The 13464-nt window shown below is 66.5% G+C and overlaps 1 protein-coding gene across 2 annotated transcripts; it reads left to right on the top strand.

The window, feature by feature from the left end:
* The first annotated feature begins 3262 nt into the window (after nucleotides 1–3262).
* Nucleotides 3263–13444, top strand: OPLAH (5-oxoprolinase, ATP-hydrolysing). 2 transcript variants are annotated; one of them, XM_032415984.1, is made up of 27 exons: nucleotides 3263–3603; nucleotides 4138–4361; nucleotides 4440–4631; nucleotides 5184–5283; nucleotides 5364–5487; nucleotides 5572–5767; nucleotides 5849–6014; nucleotides 6122–6260; nucleotides 6339–6406; nucleotides 6529–6794; nucleotides 6922–7034; nucleotides 7121–7291; nucleotides 7492–7629; nucleotides 7722–7860; nucleotides 7982–8094; nucleotides 8332–8483; nucleotides 9071–9231; nucleotides 9314–9415; nucleotides 9490–9664; nucleotides 11317–11501; nucleotides 11629–11775; nucleotides 11868–12002; nucleotides 12134–12283; nucleotides 12367–12524; nucleotides 12594–12754; nucleotides 12887–12984; nucleotides 13231–13444. In XM_032415984.1, the coding sequence occupies exons 2-27, from the start codon at nucleotides 4191–4193 to the stop codon at nucleotides 13378–13380; spliced, it is 3870 nt and encodes a 1289-aa protein (XP_032271875.1). In that variant the 5' UTR covers nucleotides 3263–3603; nucleotides 4138–4190; the 3' UTR covers nucleotides 13381–13444. The 2 variants fall into 2 exon arrangements, with proteins under 2 accessions (XP_032271875.1, XP_032271873.1); XM_032415982.1 differs by lacking the exon at nucleotides 3263–3603 and adding an exon at nucleotides 3746–3926.
* Nucleotides 13445–13464: the final 20 nt, after the last annotated feature.

Below are 13464 nucleotides of genomic sequence, written 5' to 3'. Positions count from 1 at the left end.
GGGGGGGGGGGGGGGGGGGGGGCAGGGTAGCTGCTGACCTCACAATGACGGGGTCTGGTCTGCTGTCCCTGGCCAGCCCACCAGCTGCTGGCAGCTGCCGCCCCTGATGCTGGGCATGTCCCTCCTCAGCAGCTACGAGGGCCTGCGGCAGGAAATCCAGCGGCTGGCGCAGGAGAACGAAGAGCTGCGACGGCTTGTGCAGCTCATCCAGGAGAACCAGGAGCTGAAGCTGGTGCTTCGGAACCGGGGCAGCAGCCTGGGCTTCTGTGGCTCTGGGATCCTGGCTGAGGTGGCCGCCAGCCCCCGGCCGTCCCGGCGCAGAACCATCAAGTTCAAGGATGCCGAAAGAGGTGAGGAGTGCCAGGGCCTGCAGGCGCTCTGCTCAGAGGCCCACGAAACTTCACTCGTTCAACTTGTGCCAAGAGCATGAGAAGAGGAGGGAAGTGCTGCTTCCATGGGGCAATGGCCTGTCGGGTGCTGAAGGTGCTGGGGGTGATCTGAAGGAAGTGAAGCAGGGAGAAAGCGATGTTGGAGCAGAGCTGGACCAAAGTGAAGGAGCCACAAGGCCGGGGTCGAGCTGAGGGTTAGTCTGTGCAAAGGCCCTGAGGTGGCAGCAGGTTGGGTGTGTTGAGGCATCGTGCTGAGCCAGCAGGTGAAGGGGAGGGCACATGAGGACCAGGAGGGCCCTACAGGTCAGAAGGAACCTGATGGCAGGATCTGTGCCCCTGGCCTGTGCCCCCTGGGCTCCCTGCCTGATGGGATGGGGTGGGGGTGGTGGATAGTTCTCCTGGTGAGAAATGACAGGCTTGGCTAGGGCAGGGGACTGAAGGTCGATTAACAGCAGGCCCTCGGCAGGCTGGGTGTGGTGGGTGAGAAAGTGGGTGACGGCAGCTCCCAGGGTTTGGTCTGAGCTCGGCAAGTAGGGCCCTGCCTCTGGTGTGGGCAGGCTGCGGGGACCCCGGTTCTCATGGGGACAGGCACCATGCTGCAGGGAAGCCTGCAGCGTGATGCAGATCCACGGGAGATACGGGGGGGCGGGGGTCATGCCGATCCTGGCACAGTGTTCCCTCCCTGCTGCTGAGAGACCAGAGGTGTGAACAGGGGACACGGTGTGACTGGGGCTGTGACGCACACAGTCTGGCCTGCTATATGGAAACTCTGCAGGCTGGATGGCTTCAACAGCTCGCTCCCCACAGCTCTGGAGCTGGGGAGTCCGAGCCCAGGGTGCTGGCGGGGCTCTTGGTGAGGCTCGGTGCTGGCTTATAGCTGGCCACCGTCTAGCTGTAGCCGCTCGTTCTGGAGAGAACAAGCAGTCTCTTCCGTTGCTCCTTATAAGGGCATTAATCCCATCATGGGGCCCCACCCTCATGACTTAATCACCTCCCAAAGGTCCCGCCTCCAAATACCATCACGCTGTGGGGTAGGCGTCAACATACGAATTTTGGGGGGACACAATTCAGGCCATAGCATAGGGGAACTTCTCGGGACACACATATCAAGAAGGTGTGGTGAAGGAGGCTGGCAGGAGGAAGTCAGGGAGGCAGGTCAAGAGCCCAACGCCGAAGGTGCTTCCCAGACACACAGCTGGGGGATGGGTGGATGCACGGGGTGGTCAGAGGAGGACTGGGCACCAGGGTGGCTGGGGGGCCTTCTTTGGTCTTGCAAGATACGATCTCTGTGGAGGTGAGGTCAAGAGAGCCAGGAGGCAAGTGGAGGCGGAAGGTGGACACCTCCAAGGAGGCGCACCCTAGGAGCAGAGTAGCTGGGTGCTGCTGGAAGGGTGTGGGGACGGGGACTTTAGAGATACGGTTGTGTGCTGACAGTCATCAACCACGGGGTGAAGACGGGTGTGTGGTGGGGTTGCCGGGGCGGTACCTGTGGGCGGTGGAAAGGCTGGGCCGAGTAGAGAACCCCAGGTGGTGGTAGCTACGGGCGGGTTGTGGAATTCTGTCTGGGTAGCTCCTCAGCTGAGCACCAGGATGGACAGGCTGTGTGGGGAATTTGGGGGGACAATCACCCAGTCATGTGGGAGAGTGCGTGGGCTGTTAGCAGTGGAAGGAGACATGGTGGGGGCTGCAGGTGGGGGTTCTGACTGAAGTGGGGCTGCTGACCACCATCTCGTGGTTTGCTCGGAGCAGGTGGAAGGAGAGGTCCTGCGTCGTGACTGGAGAGCCAGGCCAGAGAGCCAGGCCAGCAGGGCCCCCAGCTGGACGTGAGGGATGGGGAAGGCGATAAGGGGGTCAATGTGGTAGAGGTCTGGCAGTGTTACCATGGCTGGACCTGCCCCTGGGTACACTGGGTACACAGTCATCTGGACGTGGTCACAGCCCATCCTTGGGGGCGTGGGTCTTGTGTGCCTGATCCCAGGGCCAATCCCTGTGTGCTGGGGAGCTCAAGTCCTCCACACTTGGCCCAAGCAGGGCTGGACGTGGGAAGACACCAGCTGGAACCTGGGCTGGTGGAGGAGGCCATGGGCCACCGTCAGAAGGCTTGAGGTGGGGGCAGAGGTCACAGACCCTGGCACTGCCTTGAGTCACTGAATCTCATGTATCTTTCTTGGTACAGTTCTTTCAAAACCATGTCTCCTTTCCCTCCCCCACCACATGGAAGAGGATGCTGAGGCTGCCAAAGGCCACCAGGCAGAAGGGAGCCCCCCCTGTTGCAGCCTGGGGTGCAGCCCAAAGCCTGTGCTCCCGACTCAGCCCACCTCCCTCTCACCTTCCAGGACCAAGCAGGCCTCCAGGGCCGGCACAGCTCATAGGGGATGGGGAAGTGTGTGTGGGGGGGCGCTGCTGGTCTGGCTATCTGGCCTGGCACTTTAGGTGAAGTCCCCTTCACCCGTTCCCTCTGCTTGGGACACCTCCCTCCCCCCATCCCCACCTTTCCCTCTAGGGGGTCTAAAAGGCCCTGCACAGTTTGAGCCCACTCCAAGCTTGGGCACCTTTCTGCGCGTGGGGAAACAGGCCACGGTGGGACAGCTATCCGCCCCGTGGTCAGGGCACTGGCCGCGGCTTTTGCGGACATCAGCCCTGCTGTGGTGAGGGTCCTGTTGCTCCCAGCCTAGGCTGTGGCAGGGCTGGCCTTGGACGGGCAGCAGGGGTGTTGATGGTCTGTGGAGGGGCCCTTGCCCACAGCACCTGCAAGCAAGGGGGTTCTGCAGGGCGCGCGCTGGTGGCCCCTCCCCCGGCGCCCTAGCCCCATCCCCCGCGGCGTAACTGCCTCGCGCCAGGGGGCAGTTCGAGCCTGTCCGGCTATTCTTTCTTTGCGGGGCACTCTGCTCTCCCTGCCCCGGGGCACCTAGGCTCGGCGATCTCTGGGCGGGCTTAGGGCCTGACGGCCGGCGGAACCGCGGTGCCCAGCACTGCGCCGCCCCTAGCCCAGCTCGGCCCCGCGCCCCGCCGTCCTCCGGGGGGGCTCCCGGCGGAGGAAGGAGGCCGCTCCGGGCAAGCGGAGCCTTACGCAACCCGGAGGGCCGTGCGCGCCCGGACCGGTCGTGCGGGAGGCGGACTCCGCTTCCGGGCTGGGAACGGGGGCGGGCGCGGGCAGGGCTGGGAGGGAGCGCAGCGCGAACAGACAGCGAGCGGCTCGGAGCCGACCCGCCAGGTGGGCCTTGCACCGGGACGTTCTCGGCCCCTCTCCTCCCCACCCCGCCTCGGCCGCGCTGCCCCCACAGCCCCGCCGCTTCCCGCCCCCCGGCCGCGGGCCCCGCCCCGCCGTCTGCGCAGGCCCCGCCCCGTCCCCGCGTCCCACAGGGCCTGGGCCCCAAGGTCGAGCAGCTGGGAGTGGGGCTTCCCTCACCCGCCCCCGGCCCCCGTGCGTCTTCGTGCTCAGAGAGCGGAGACCCACCAGCCCGCGGGCGGTGCACCTCCGAAAGGCCTGTTCTGGGCCGGGGGGTTTCGGCCGCAGCCCGGGGCACTGGGAACCAGGTAACGAGGGGCATTAGGTCTGGCGCCCCCACCTACCCAGCTCTGACCACCCCTCAGGCTGCCCTCTGAGCTGGGTCTGCAGCTCCCGCTCTGCCCAGGACCCCTTCTGGACCTGGAACCCCCCCATTCTCTCCCCATCCCAGCTCTGCCCAAGGCTGCCAAGCCGTGGATGACCCCCAGGCCTGTGGCCTGATCTGCCGTCTCTGTCCAGTTCTCCCAGGACTACCGGCCGAAGAGTCGCGGCTGGACCCCAGCCCTATCATCATGGGCGGCCCCGAGGGGCGTTTCCATTTTGCCATCGACCGCGGAGGCACCTTCACAGATGTCTTTGCCCAGTGCCCCGGGGGGCACGTGAGGGTCTTGAAGCTACTCTCAGAGGACCCTGCCAACTATGTAGACGCACCGACTGAGGGCATCCGCCGCATCCTGGAGCAGGTGGCCGGGGCAGAGTGGCGGTGTGGGGCGGGACGTGGGAACCAGAGGCCGGACTGACACTAACCATGTGGTTCCCAGGAGGGGGGCATGCTGTTGCCCCGGGACCGGCCGCTGGACACCAGTCGCATTGCCAGCATCCGCATGGGCACCACAGTGGCCACCAACGCGTTGCTGGAGCGGCGGGGGGAGCGGGTGGCCCTGCTGGTGACACGTGGCTTCCGAGACCTGCTGCACGTGGGCACCCAGGCCCGAGAGGACCTCTTTGATCTGGTGAGCTCACCCACTCCAGCTCATGCTGGGTCCAGCAGCTCATGGCCCCTGGGGGAGGGCAGTCCTTGGAAGGGTCAGTGCCGGCCCAAGGCCACCCGCTGACAGGCAGAGAGGAGGGAGGCTCCAGCAGTCCTAGCAGGTGCTGTGTCCCCCAAGCCCGCAGAGTACTCACAGGTAGTCCTGTTCCTGTCTGCCACCATGCCCTGTCCTGGATTCTGGGTGTGGCGCGACCCAAGACGAACTGCTCGGGGTGAGGGGTAGGAGCCCCCCCCCTCCGCCGCCGACCCTCCCACTCCCCGCCCCCCACCTCCCCTGCTGGATTCCCAGAGGGAGCTGCCCTTGTGGGGGTGGGGCAGTTGGCTACACTCAGGTGCCCCGGGGAGAGAGCCGCCCCCTGGGTGGGCCTTGCTGGGGCCGCCCTGTCTGACTGCGTCTCCTGGGCCTGTTGGCTGGCCTGTTGGGACACAGCCCCTCGCCCGCGCTGCCCACCCACGCAGGACCCCAGCAAGCCCCTCAGGCCTGGGCTTCCTCTGAGCCTCTGCCCGCCCCCAGGCGGTGCGCATGCCTGAGGTCCTGTACGAAGAGGTGCTGGAGGTGGACGAGCGCGTGGTGCTGTACCGCGGGGAGCTGGGCGCAGGGACGCCTGTCAGAGGTGCGACGCCTCCCGTGTCGGGGGGTGGGAGCAGCAGGCCCCCCAGGCCTCTGACAGGGTGGTGACGGGCTTCCTGGCAGGCCGCACGGGGGACCTGCTGGAGGTGCAGCAGCCCGTGGACCTCGGGGGTCTGCGTGGGAAGCTGGAGGGGCTCCTGTCCCGAGGCATCCGCAGCCTGGCCGTGGTGCTCATGCACTCCTACACGTGAGTGCGGGCTGGCCAGGGGCCCTGGGGGCCGGGCAGGAGGCTGTGGGCAGGAGGCCGAGTACCACTGGGTCGTTGTAACAGGTGGGCCCAGCACGAGCAGCAGGTGGGCGCACTGGCCCAGGAGCTGGGCTTCACACACGTGTCACTGTCCTCGGAGGCCATGCCCATGGTGCGCATCGTGCCTCGGGGGCACACGGCCTGTGCCGACGCCTACCTGACGCCCACCATACAGCGTTATGTGCAGGGTTTCCGCCGTGGCTTCCAGGGCCAGCTCAAGGTGAGGCCCCCCGCCTGCCTTCTCCCAGCCACCCCCACCCCGTGCCGGCCAGCCCCTCACTGTCCACCTGCTTGCCCCCAGGACGTGCAGGTGCTGTTCATGCGCTCTGATGGTGGCCTGGCACCCATGGATTCCTTCAGCGGCTCCCGCGCGGTGCTGTCTGGGCCTGCTGGGGGCGTGGTTGGCTACTCAGCCACCACCTACCGGGTGGAAGGCGGCCAGCCTGTCATTGGCTTTGACATGGGAGGTATGAAGGCTGAAGGGCGGGGTCAGGAGGAGTCTCTGCCGCAGCGCCAGGCAGTGCCAGGCATCCAGGTCTGTGAGTGGACTCCTCATACCCCTTGCCCCCACCAGGCACATCCACCGACGTGAGCCGCTATGCTGGGGAGTTTGAGCATGTCTTTGAGGCCAGCACAGCTGGTGTCACCCTCCAGGCCCCCCAGCTGGACATCAACACAGTGGCAGCTGGTGGGGGCTCCCGCCTCTTCTTCAGGTCAGCCCCTGCACCTGGGCTGGGGCCCCCTAGCCCTGCCTCCCAACGCACCTCTAAGTCCAGTCCTCCCTCTCCCAGGTCCGGCCTCTTTGTGGTGGGGCCAGAGTCTGCAGGAGCCCATCCTGGCCCTGCCTGCTACCGCAAAGGTAAGAGGTGGTATCTGCCCCACCGGGCTCCTTCCCGTGCTGCCCAGGCCCACCCCACCCCTGAGGTCCAGTCCTGGACCCCATCTCCATCCCCCAACCCCCACACCTTGCACACCTCCCAGGGGGTCCCGTGACAGTGACGGATGCTAATCTGGTTCTGGGTCGCCTACTGCCTGCCTCCTTCCCCTGCATTTTTGGGCCGGGAGAGGACCAGCCACTGTCCCCTGAGGCCTCCCGAAAGGCCCTGGAGGCTGTGGCTACTGAGGTCAACAGCTTCCTGACCAATGGGCCTTGCCCGGCCTCCCTGCTGAGCCTGGAGGAGGTAGCCATGGGGTTCGTGCGTGTGGCCAACGAGGCCATGTGCCGGCCCATCCGCGCACTCACACAGGTACGCCCGCCCTGCCCTCCGGCCCTGCTCCCCACTCCCACGCCTCCCACTCAGGCAACCCCGTCGGGGGAGGGGTGGGCGGCCAGACAGCGTAGGGTACGCCACTGACCCCCTTCTGGCTTCCCAGGCACGAGGCCATGACCCCTCAGCCCACGTTCTGGCGTGCTTTGGGGGGGCTGGTGGGCAGCACGCTTGTGCCATCGCCCGGGCCCTGGGCATGGACACTGTGCACATTCACAGGTATGCGTGGGAGTGGCGCGTGTGTCCTAGGCTGGGGGGCTGGCTTCGGGAGGCCCCCCCACACTGCTGAGGCCCCTGTCCCCTAGGCACAGCGGGCTGTTGTCGGCACTGGGACTGGCCCTGGCAGACGTGGTGCACGAGGCGCAGGAGCCATGCTCCTTGCCTTACACGCCTGAGACCTTTGTGCAGCTGGACCAGAGGCTGAGCCGCCTGGAGGAACAGTGTGTGGACGCCCTGCGGGCCCAGGGCTTTCCCAGGTGGGGCTCAGGGGGCTGGGGTGGGCTTGGCCAGGCAGGGGGCTTGCAGCATCCCAGCCGCCCCCTAGTTGGATTTACCGCCTGATTTCCCAGATGGTGCTGGGGCCCCATGGAGGGCTGGGCTCCTGCGTGCTGGGGGAGGCAGGACGGAGGTCCTCTCGGGGGCCCTGTGTGAGTCCCCTCCTGCCTCACCACCACAGGCCCCAGATCAGCACCGAGAGCTTCCTGCATCTACGCTACCAGGGCACCGACTGTGCCCTGATGGTGTCTGCCCACCAGCACCCAGCCACTGCCCGCTCGCCCCGGGCCGGTGACTTCGGGGCCGCCTTTGTGGAGAGGTACGCAAACGCTGTGTCCGGGAGCGCTGGCGGGGGCCTCCTAGCCTGGCCACCTTGTCCTGAGAGTTCTCTCGGGGCCGGTGGACGTACAGGTACATGAGGGAGTTTGGCTTCGTCATCCCTGAGCGGCCAGTGGTGGTGGACGACGTGCGAGTGAGGGGCACTGGCCACAGTGGCCTTCGCCTTGAGGATGTCCCCAAAGCTCAGACCGGGCCTCCCCGGGTAGACAAGGTGGGTGGCTCTGCCTCTGCCTGCCCGCCCACACCCACAGGGACATGGGGACAGGTGTGGATGGGGAGACCCAGGGAGGGAGCTGGACCCAGGAACCTCACTCATCCCACACCCTCCTCAGATGACCCAGTGCTACTTTGAGGGGGGGTACCAGGAAACCCCCGTATACCTGTTGGGAGAGCTGGGCTACGGGCACAAGCTTCTGGGGCCCTGCCTCATCATTGACAGCAACAGGTGGGCTGAGGCCTGGCTAGGGTGGGGCCCTGGGGGTGAGGGCTGGGGCCACAGCTGCCAGGGCCCGGGTGAGCTCGGGGTCCTGGCGGAGGGTTCTCTGGCCCAAGGCTACAGGAATATGAAGGCCTCTGGGGTCCCCTTATGGTTGGTGCGTCCCCCAGCCTGGGGATGTGGGGTCCCTATTTGGGATGAGGGGTCTGGCTTGGCGCCTCCAGCCTCTCGTGCCCCTGCCCTCAGCACCATCCTGGTGGAACCAGGCTGCCAGGCAGAGGTGACTGAGACGGGGGACATCCGCATCTCTGTGGGGGCTGAGGCCCCAAGCACGGTGGGTGCCCAGCTGGACCCCATCCACCTGTCCATCTTCTCGCACCGCTTCATGAGTATTGCTGGTGAGTGGCTGCCACCGTCCCCCAGTGGCCCTGCCCCCCCGTGGGGGGTGTGTGGGAGTGTGCGTACTAGGCAGCCGGAGGTGCAGGCCATGTGGCCGGCGGGAGTGTGCAGAGAGAGGCGGAGCGTGACCCGGGGAAGGGTGGGCAGTGTGGCCCTGGTGCTGGGATGGCTGGCCGCCGTGCACCAGCGGGCCTTGGGCGGTGCGAGGACCTACCTCCCACCGGCAGCCATGGGACCTGTGGACAGGAAACAGGCTCAGCACGGTGAACCCATCTGTGCAGGGTCAGGCTGGGGGCTTGCTGGGGGCCCTGAATCCTGTGCCTCAGCACCAACTTCTTACTGTGCTGGGCAAGCTGGAGGGTTGATGTGGGGTTCCAGGTTCTTGGTGAGGCTCCAGGCAGGGATGGAGAGGAAGGGGGTGCCCCTCACACAGGCAAGGCATGGCCTGGCTGTGGCCTCACCTTGTGTAGGTGAGCCCCACCACCCTTGGGGCCTTGAAGGTCCTGCCTCTTCCTATTCTACATAATCTAGGGCTGTGCTGTGGGTGGGGTGGGGCCAGCGGGCCCTGGTCACTCTGTGCCCCCAGAGCAGATGGGCCGCATCCTGCAGCGCACAGCCATCTCCACCAACATCAAGGAGCGTCTGGACTTCTCCTGTGCCCTCTTCGGGCCGGATGGGGGGCTGGTATCCAATGCCCCCCACATCCCTGTGCACCTGGGCGCCATGCAGGAGACCGTGCAGTTCCAGGTTTGGCGGGTCCCCTCTCTGCTTTCCCTACCCCACCCCTCACCTCCGCCCCTTCCAACTCGGGACTGTCTCCTGGCTTCAGATCCAGCAGTTGGGGGCTGACCTCCACCCTGGCGACGTGCTGCTGAGCAACCACCCCAGTGCTGGGGGCAGCCACCTGCCGGACCTGACGGTCATCACACCGGTGAGGACCTCTGCCTGGGTGTCTCTGGGGGGCAAGGGCGGCTGACCCAGTTGACGGTTGCTCTCCACCGCCAGGTGTTTTGGCCGGGTCAGACTCGGCCTGTGTTCTACGTGGCTAGCCGTGGGCATCATGCAGACATTGGGGGCATCACACCGGGCTCCATGCCCCCCCACTCCACCACACTGCAGCAGGAGGGTGCTGTCTTTCTGTCTTTCAAACTGGTCCAGGGGGGAGTCTTCCAGGAGGAGGGTGAGTGGGGGTGGGGTTGGGGCGATGGGGGGGGGAGGATTCGGTGGGCTGGCACACATGGCTGCCCCTTACAGCCAGGCCGGGGCAGGGGGCACACTGGGACACAGCCTACTGGCCCAGGCCTGCCTAGAGCCTGGGGCAGCCAGGCAGCGACCCCACAGTGGTTGCAGATCATCTCTCAGCCATGACCAGAGGAGCGGAGGCAAACTCTGCCTGGGTCCAGGAAGGCCTCAGGGATTTTGGGGGCGGGGAGCTGGCCAGGACACCCATGGCACTGGGCACAGGAGGGAGAGGAGACTGTTGCAAGGTAGGCCACTGCTCATGGTGCTCACAGTCTGAGCTGTGTCTGCCCTGGGTCTGAGGGCTGCAGAGAAGCAATGAGGACAGGGGCCAGGCCCTGCCGGCCCTTAGAGAACTTTCTTGGGCCTGGGTCTGAGTCACTGGGTAGTGGGGTGGCCATGAAGGGCTTGAGTGGGCCTGCACTGGTCTGCCTACACACCATGAGAGCCCTCAGCCTACGTGCAGAGTGGATGCGGGGGTTGGAGGGCGGCCCAGAGGCCAGCCTGAGTGGGGTGGGGACAGCCACGGTTGCCCTGGATGATGCTGGCCCTCGAGCTGGGCAGCAGAAGTGGGGGTAGGGACAACTGGCTTGGAGATCAAGGTTGGCATTTGGTGGGATTTGGGGGTGGGGGTGGGGAGTCAAGTTTGGACAGCTAGAGGATAGGGGGAGGCTCTGGCGGGCACAGCACAGCTGCAGGGAAGTCGGGGCAGAAGTTGCAGCGTGGTCCAGGACATGGGCAGCCGAGAATTCAGAGCTCGTGTGAGAGTGCAGGGGCCCTGGAGCCCAGGGGGCGTCCCAGAGTGAGGGTGGCGGTGGGCAGGGTGGAGGGTGGGGTAATAGAGCCTCAGGCTGCTTTCACACAAACAGAGTGACCCAGGCCTGGCCGCTCCCTTGGTCAGGGTGGGGGAGCAGGGGGCAAGGGGCAGGGATCACGGGAGGGACACGTGCAGGCACGAGACAGAGGACACAGTGGCCAGGGAGCCTGAGAGCCTACTGTGACTGCTCAGAGAGAGGTCATCTCTTGGTCAGAGATGAGAGGAGAGAGGCTTTCCCTCAGCCTCTGGGGCTCCCCGGGGGGGGGGGGGGGCCTAGGGCAGATTTGTTTGGGGGTGGGGCAGGAGGTATAGAGGGCCAGCTGATGCTCTTTCACAGTGGTTGACAGAGGGCCCCTGGGGCAGTGTGACTGGGGGAGGGTCAAGGGAAGTCGTTTTTCTCCTGTGAGGGGGAGGGAAGCCCAGAAAGGGCAGGAGGGAGTGGGGCGGGTGGTGGGGAGGTAGGGCAGGAGGAATTAAAGGTGGAAGCAGAGTTTGCTGAGGGAAGAACCCCCTGCCTGCCCCGGGGAACCCCCAGCTCCTGTGAGGTCACAGGCAAAGCTGCCTGTCCTAATCTAGGGTGCCCTGGGGGGCTGGAATGTGGGAAGAAGGTTGAGCAGATGGGAGGAGGCTGGGGGTTTTGGGGGTGCTGGGGAGCCAGTGAAGGGCCAACATGGGGTGCCCCACACAGCGCCCAGCAGGGGTGAGGTAGGTGTGGAGCAGGGGGCCAGGCAGCCCCAGGGGTTCAGGGTGGCTCAGTGGTGACCTCCTCCATCCAGCGGTAACTGAGGCCCTGCGGGCTCCAAGCAAGATTCCCGGCTGCAGCGGAACTCGGAATCTGCACGACAACCTTTCGGACCTCCGTGCGCAGGTGGCAGCCAACCAGAAGGGCATCCAGCTGGTGGGAGAACTCATCGGGCAGTATGGCCTGGATGTGGTGCAGGCCTACATGGGCCATATTCAGGTGGGCCGAGGGGCAGGAGCCGGGGGGCAGCTCTGTGCGCGCCCCCAGGCAGCTGGATGGGTGGGTGGGGAGCACCAGCACCACCTGGAAGGCGGCCTGGCTGCCCGATGAACATGCTATGTGCTAGGCAAACGCTGAGCTGGCCGTGCGGGACATGCTGCGGGCCTTTGGAACCTCCCGGCAGGCCCGAGGCCTGCCCCTGGAGGTGTCAGCTGAGGACCACATGGACGATGGCTCCCCCATCCGACTCCGCGTGCAGATCAACCTGAGTCAGGTGCGGCTGGCGCAGCGGCAGGGCTGAGGGCATCGGAGGCGTGGCCGCCTGGCTGCTGCTGACCTCTCCCCTCCCCTCTCCCCCACGGACAGGGCAGCGCAGTATTTGACTTCAGCGGCACGGGGCCTGAGGTGTTTGGCAACCTGAACGCGCCGCGGGCCATCACGCTGTCCGCCCTCATCTACTGCCTCCGCTGTCTGGTGGGCCGCGACATCCCGCTCAACCAGGTGCGCAGGAGCGCGCGGCCTGAATGATCCTGGGGGCGCGGTCGGCCCAACAACGGACTGATCCTGGGGGTGCTGGTGGGAGGGGCACGTATGTTCCCCAACTGCCCTGAGAGCTGGCCCCTCCCCCACAGGGCTGCCTGGCGCCCGTGCGCGTGGTGATTCCTAGAGGCTCCATCCTGGACCCGTCCCCTGAAGCGGCCGTGGTGGGCGGCAACGTGCTCACGTCACAGCGCGTGGTGGACGTCATCCTAGGGGCCTTCGGGGCCTGTGCCGCCTCGCAGGTGCGGCGGGTGGGTGGGCACGCTCGGGCCTGTTGGGGGGGATGCCCCTCCAGCCCGGCGCAAATGCCTCTTGCCCCTGCCAGGGCTGCATGAACAATGTGACCCTGGGCAATGCCCACATGGGCTACTACGAGACGGTGGCCGGCGGCGCGGGCGCGGGCCCCGGCTGGCACGGGCGCAGCGGCGTGCACAGCCACATGACCAACACGCGCATCACCGACCCGGAGATCCTGGAGAGCAGGTGCGCAGCGGGGGCGGCACGGGGGGCCCGGAGCCCGGGCGGGCCGCACTGAGTCCCTGGCCCGCGCAGGTACCCGGTCATCGTGCGCCGCTTCGAGCTGAGGCTGGGGTCTGGGGGCCGCGGCCGCTTCCGGGGCGGCGATGGCGTCGTCCGCGAGCTGCTCTTCCGCGAGGAGGCGCTGCTGTCCGTGCTGACCGAGCGCCGCGCCTTCCAGCCCTACGGCCTGCACGGTGAGCAGCCCCGCTCCCCTGCCCCCGCCCCCCCGCCCCCTCCGGCCGGTGTCGTCCTGTCTCCCCGCCAACCTCTTTCCTTTCTCTCCCTTCCTGGCCCCTGGGCTCGCCTCACCTGGCCTCTTCCCGCAGGGGGCGAGCCCGGCGCCCGTGGCCTAAACCTGCTGATCCGCAAGGACGGCCGGACGGTGAATCTGGGGGGGAAGACGTCGGTGCCCGTGTACCCCGGGGTAAGGACTGAGCCCCATCCTTTCGCATTCCCGCCCGCCCCCCATTGATCCGCATTCCACAAAGGGTGAGCAGAGTTGCAAAGATAACGAGAAACTGAATTTAATTTGGTTTCTTAAGGGAAGAGGGCGCGCAGTGGGCCTCCGTGGTCCAGGCTGGCCGCTCTGGATTGGGGGGGGGGGGCCTGCAGCGGGAGGCAGCTGGCGGGGAGGGCATGCCCGCGCTGAGCCTACCCTTCTGTTCCACAGGACGTGTTCTGCCTCCACACACCAGGCGGCGGGGGCTACGGGGACCCGGATGACCCCGCCCCGCAGCCGCCGGGGTCGCCCCAGCAGCTCCCAGCCTTCCCTGAGCGCGGCAGCGTCTATGAGTACCGCAGAGCCCAGGAGGCAGTGTGAGGGAGGGTCCCCACAATAAACAGCTCTGAAGTCGCCCCGTCCCCGTGGCAACTGGCCAGGCTCACGCTCTGCGTCCGTGTCCGT

The sequence above is a fragment of the Phoca vitulina genome, unplaced genomic scaffold, assembly GCF_004348235.1.
Source record: "Phoca vitulina isolate PV1807 unplaced genomic scaffold, GSC_HSeal_1.0 scaffold18, whole genome shotgun sequence".
NCBI classification, from domain to species: Eukaryota; Metazoa; Chordata; class Mammalia; order Carnivora; family Phocidae; genus Phoca; species Phoca vitulina.
This window is presented reverse-complemented; position numbering and strand designations above follow the sequence as displayed.

Coding starts and splice junctions, on each gene's coding strand:
- OPLAH (XM_032415984.1), top strand. CDS start 4,191: ATGGGCGGCCCCGAGGGGCGTTTCCATTTTGCCATCGACCGCGGAGGC. Junction 5,284..5,363: donor CGCAGGGACGCCTGTCAGAG/GTGCGACGCCTC, acceptor GCTTCCTGGCAG/GCCGCACGGGGGACCTGCTG. Junction 7,292..7,491: donor CGGGCCCAGGGCTTTCCCAG/GTGGGGCTCAGG, acceptor TCACCACCACAG/GCCCCAGATCAGCACCGAGA.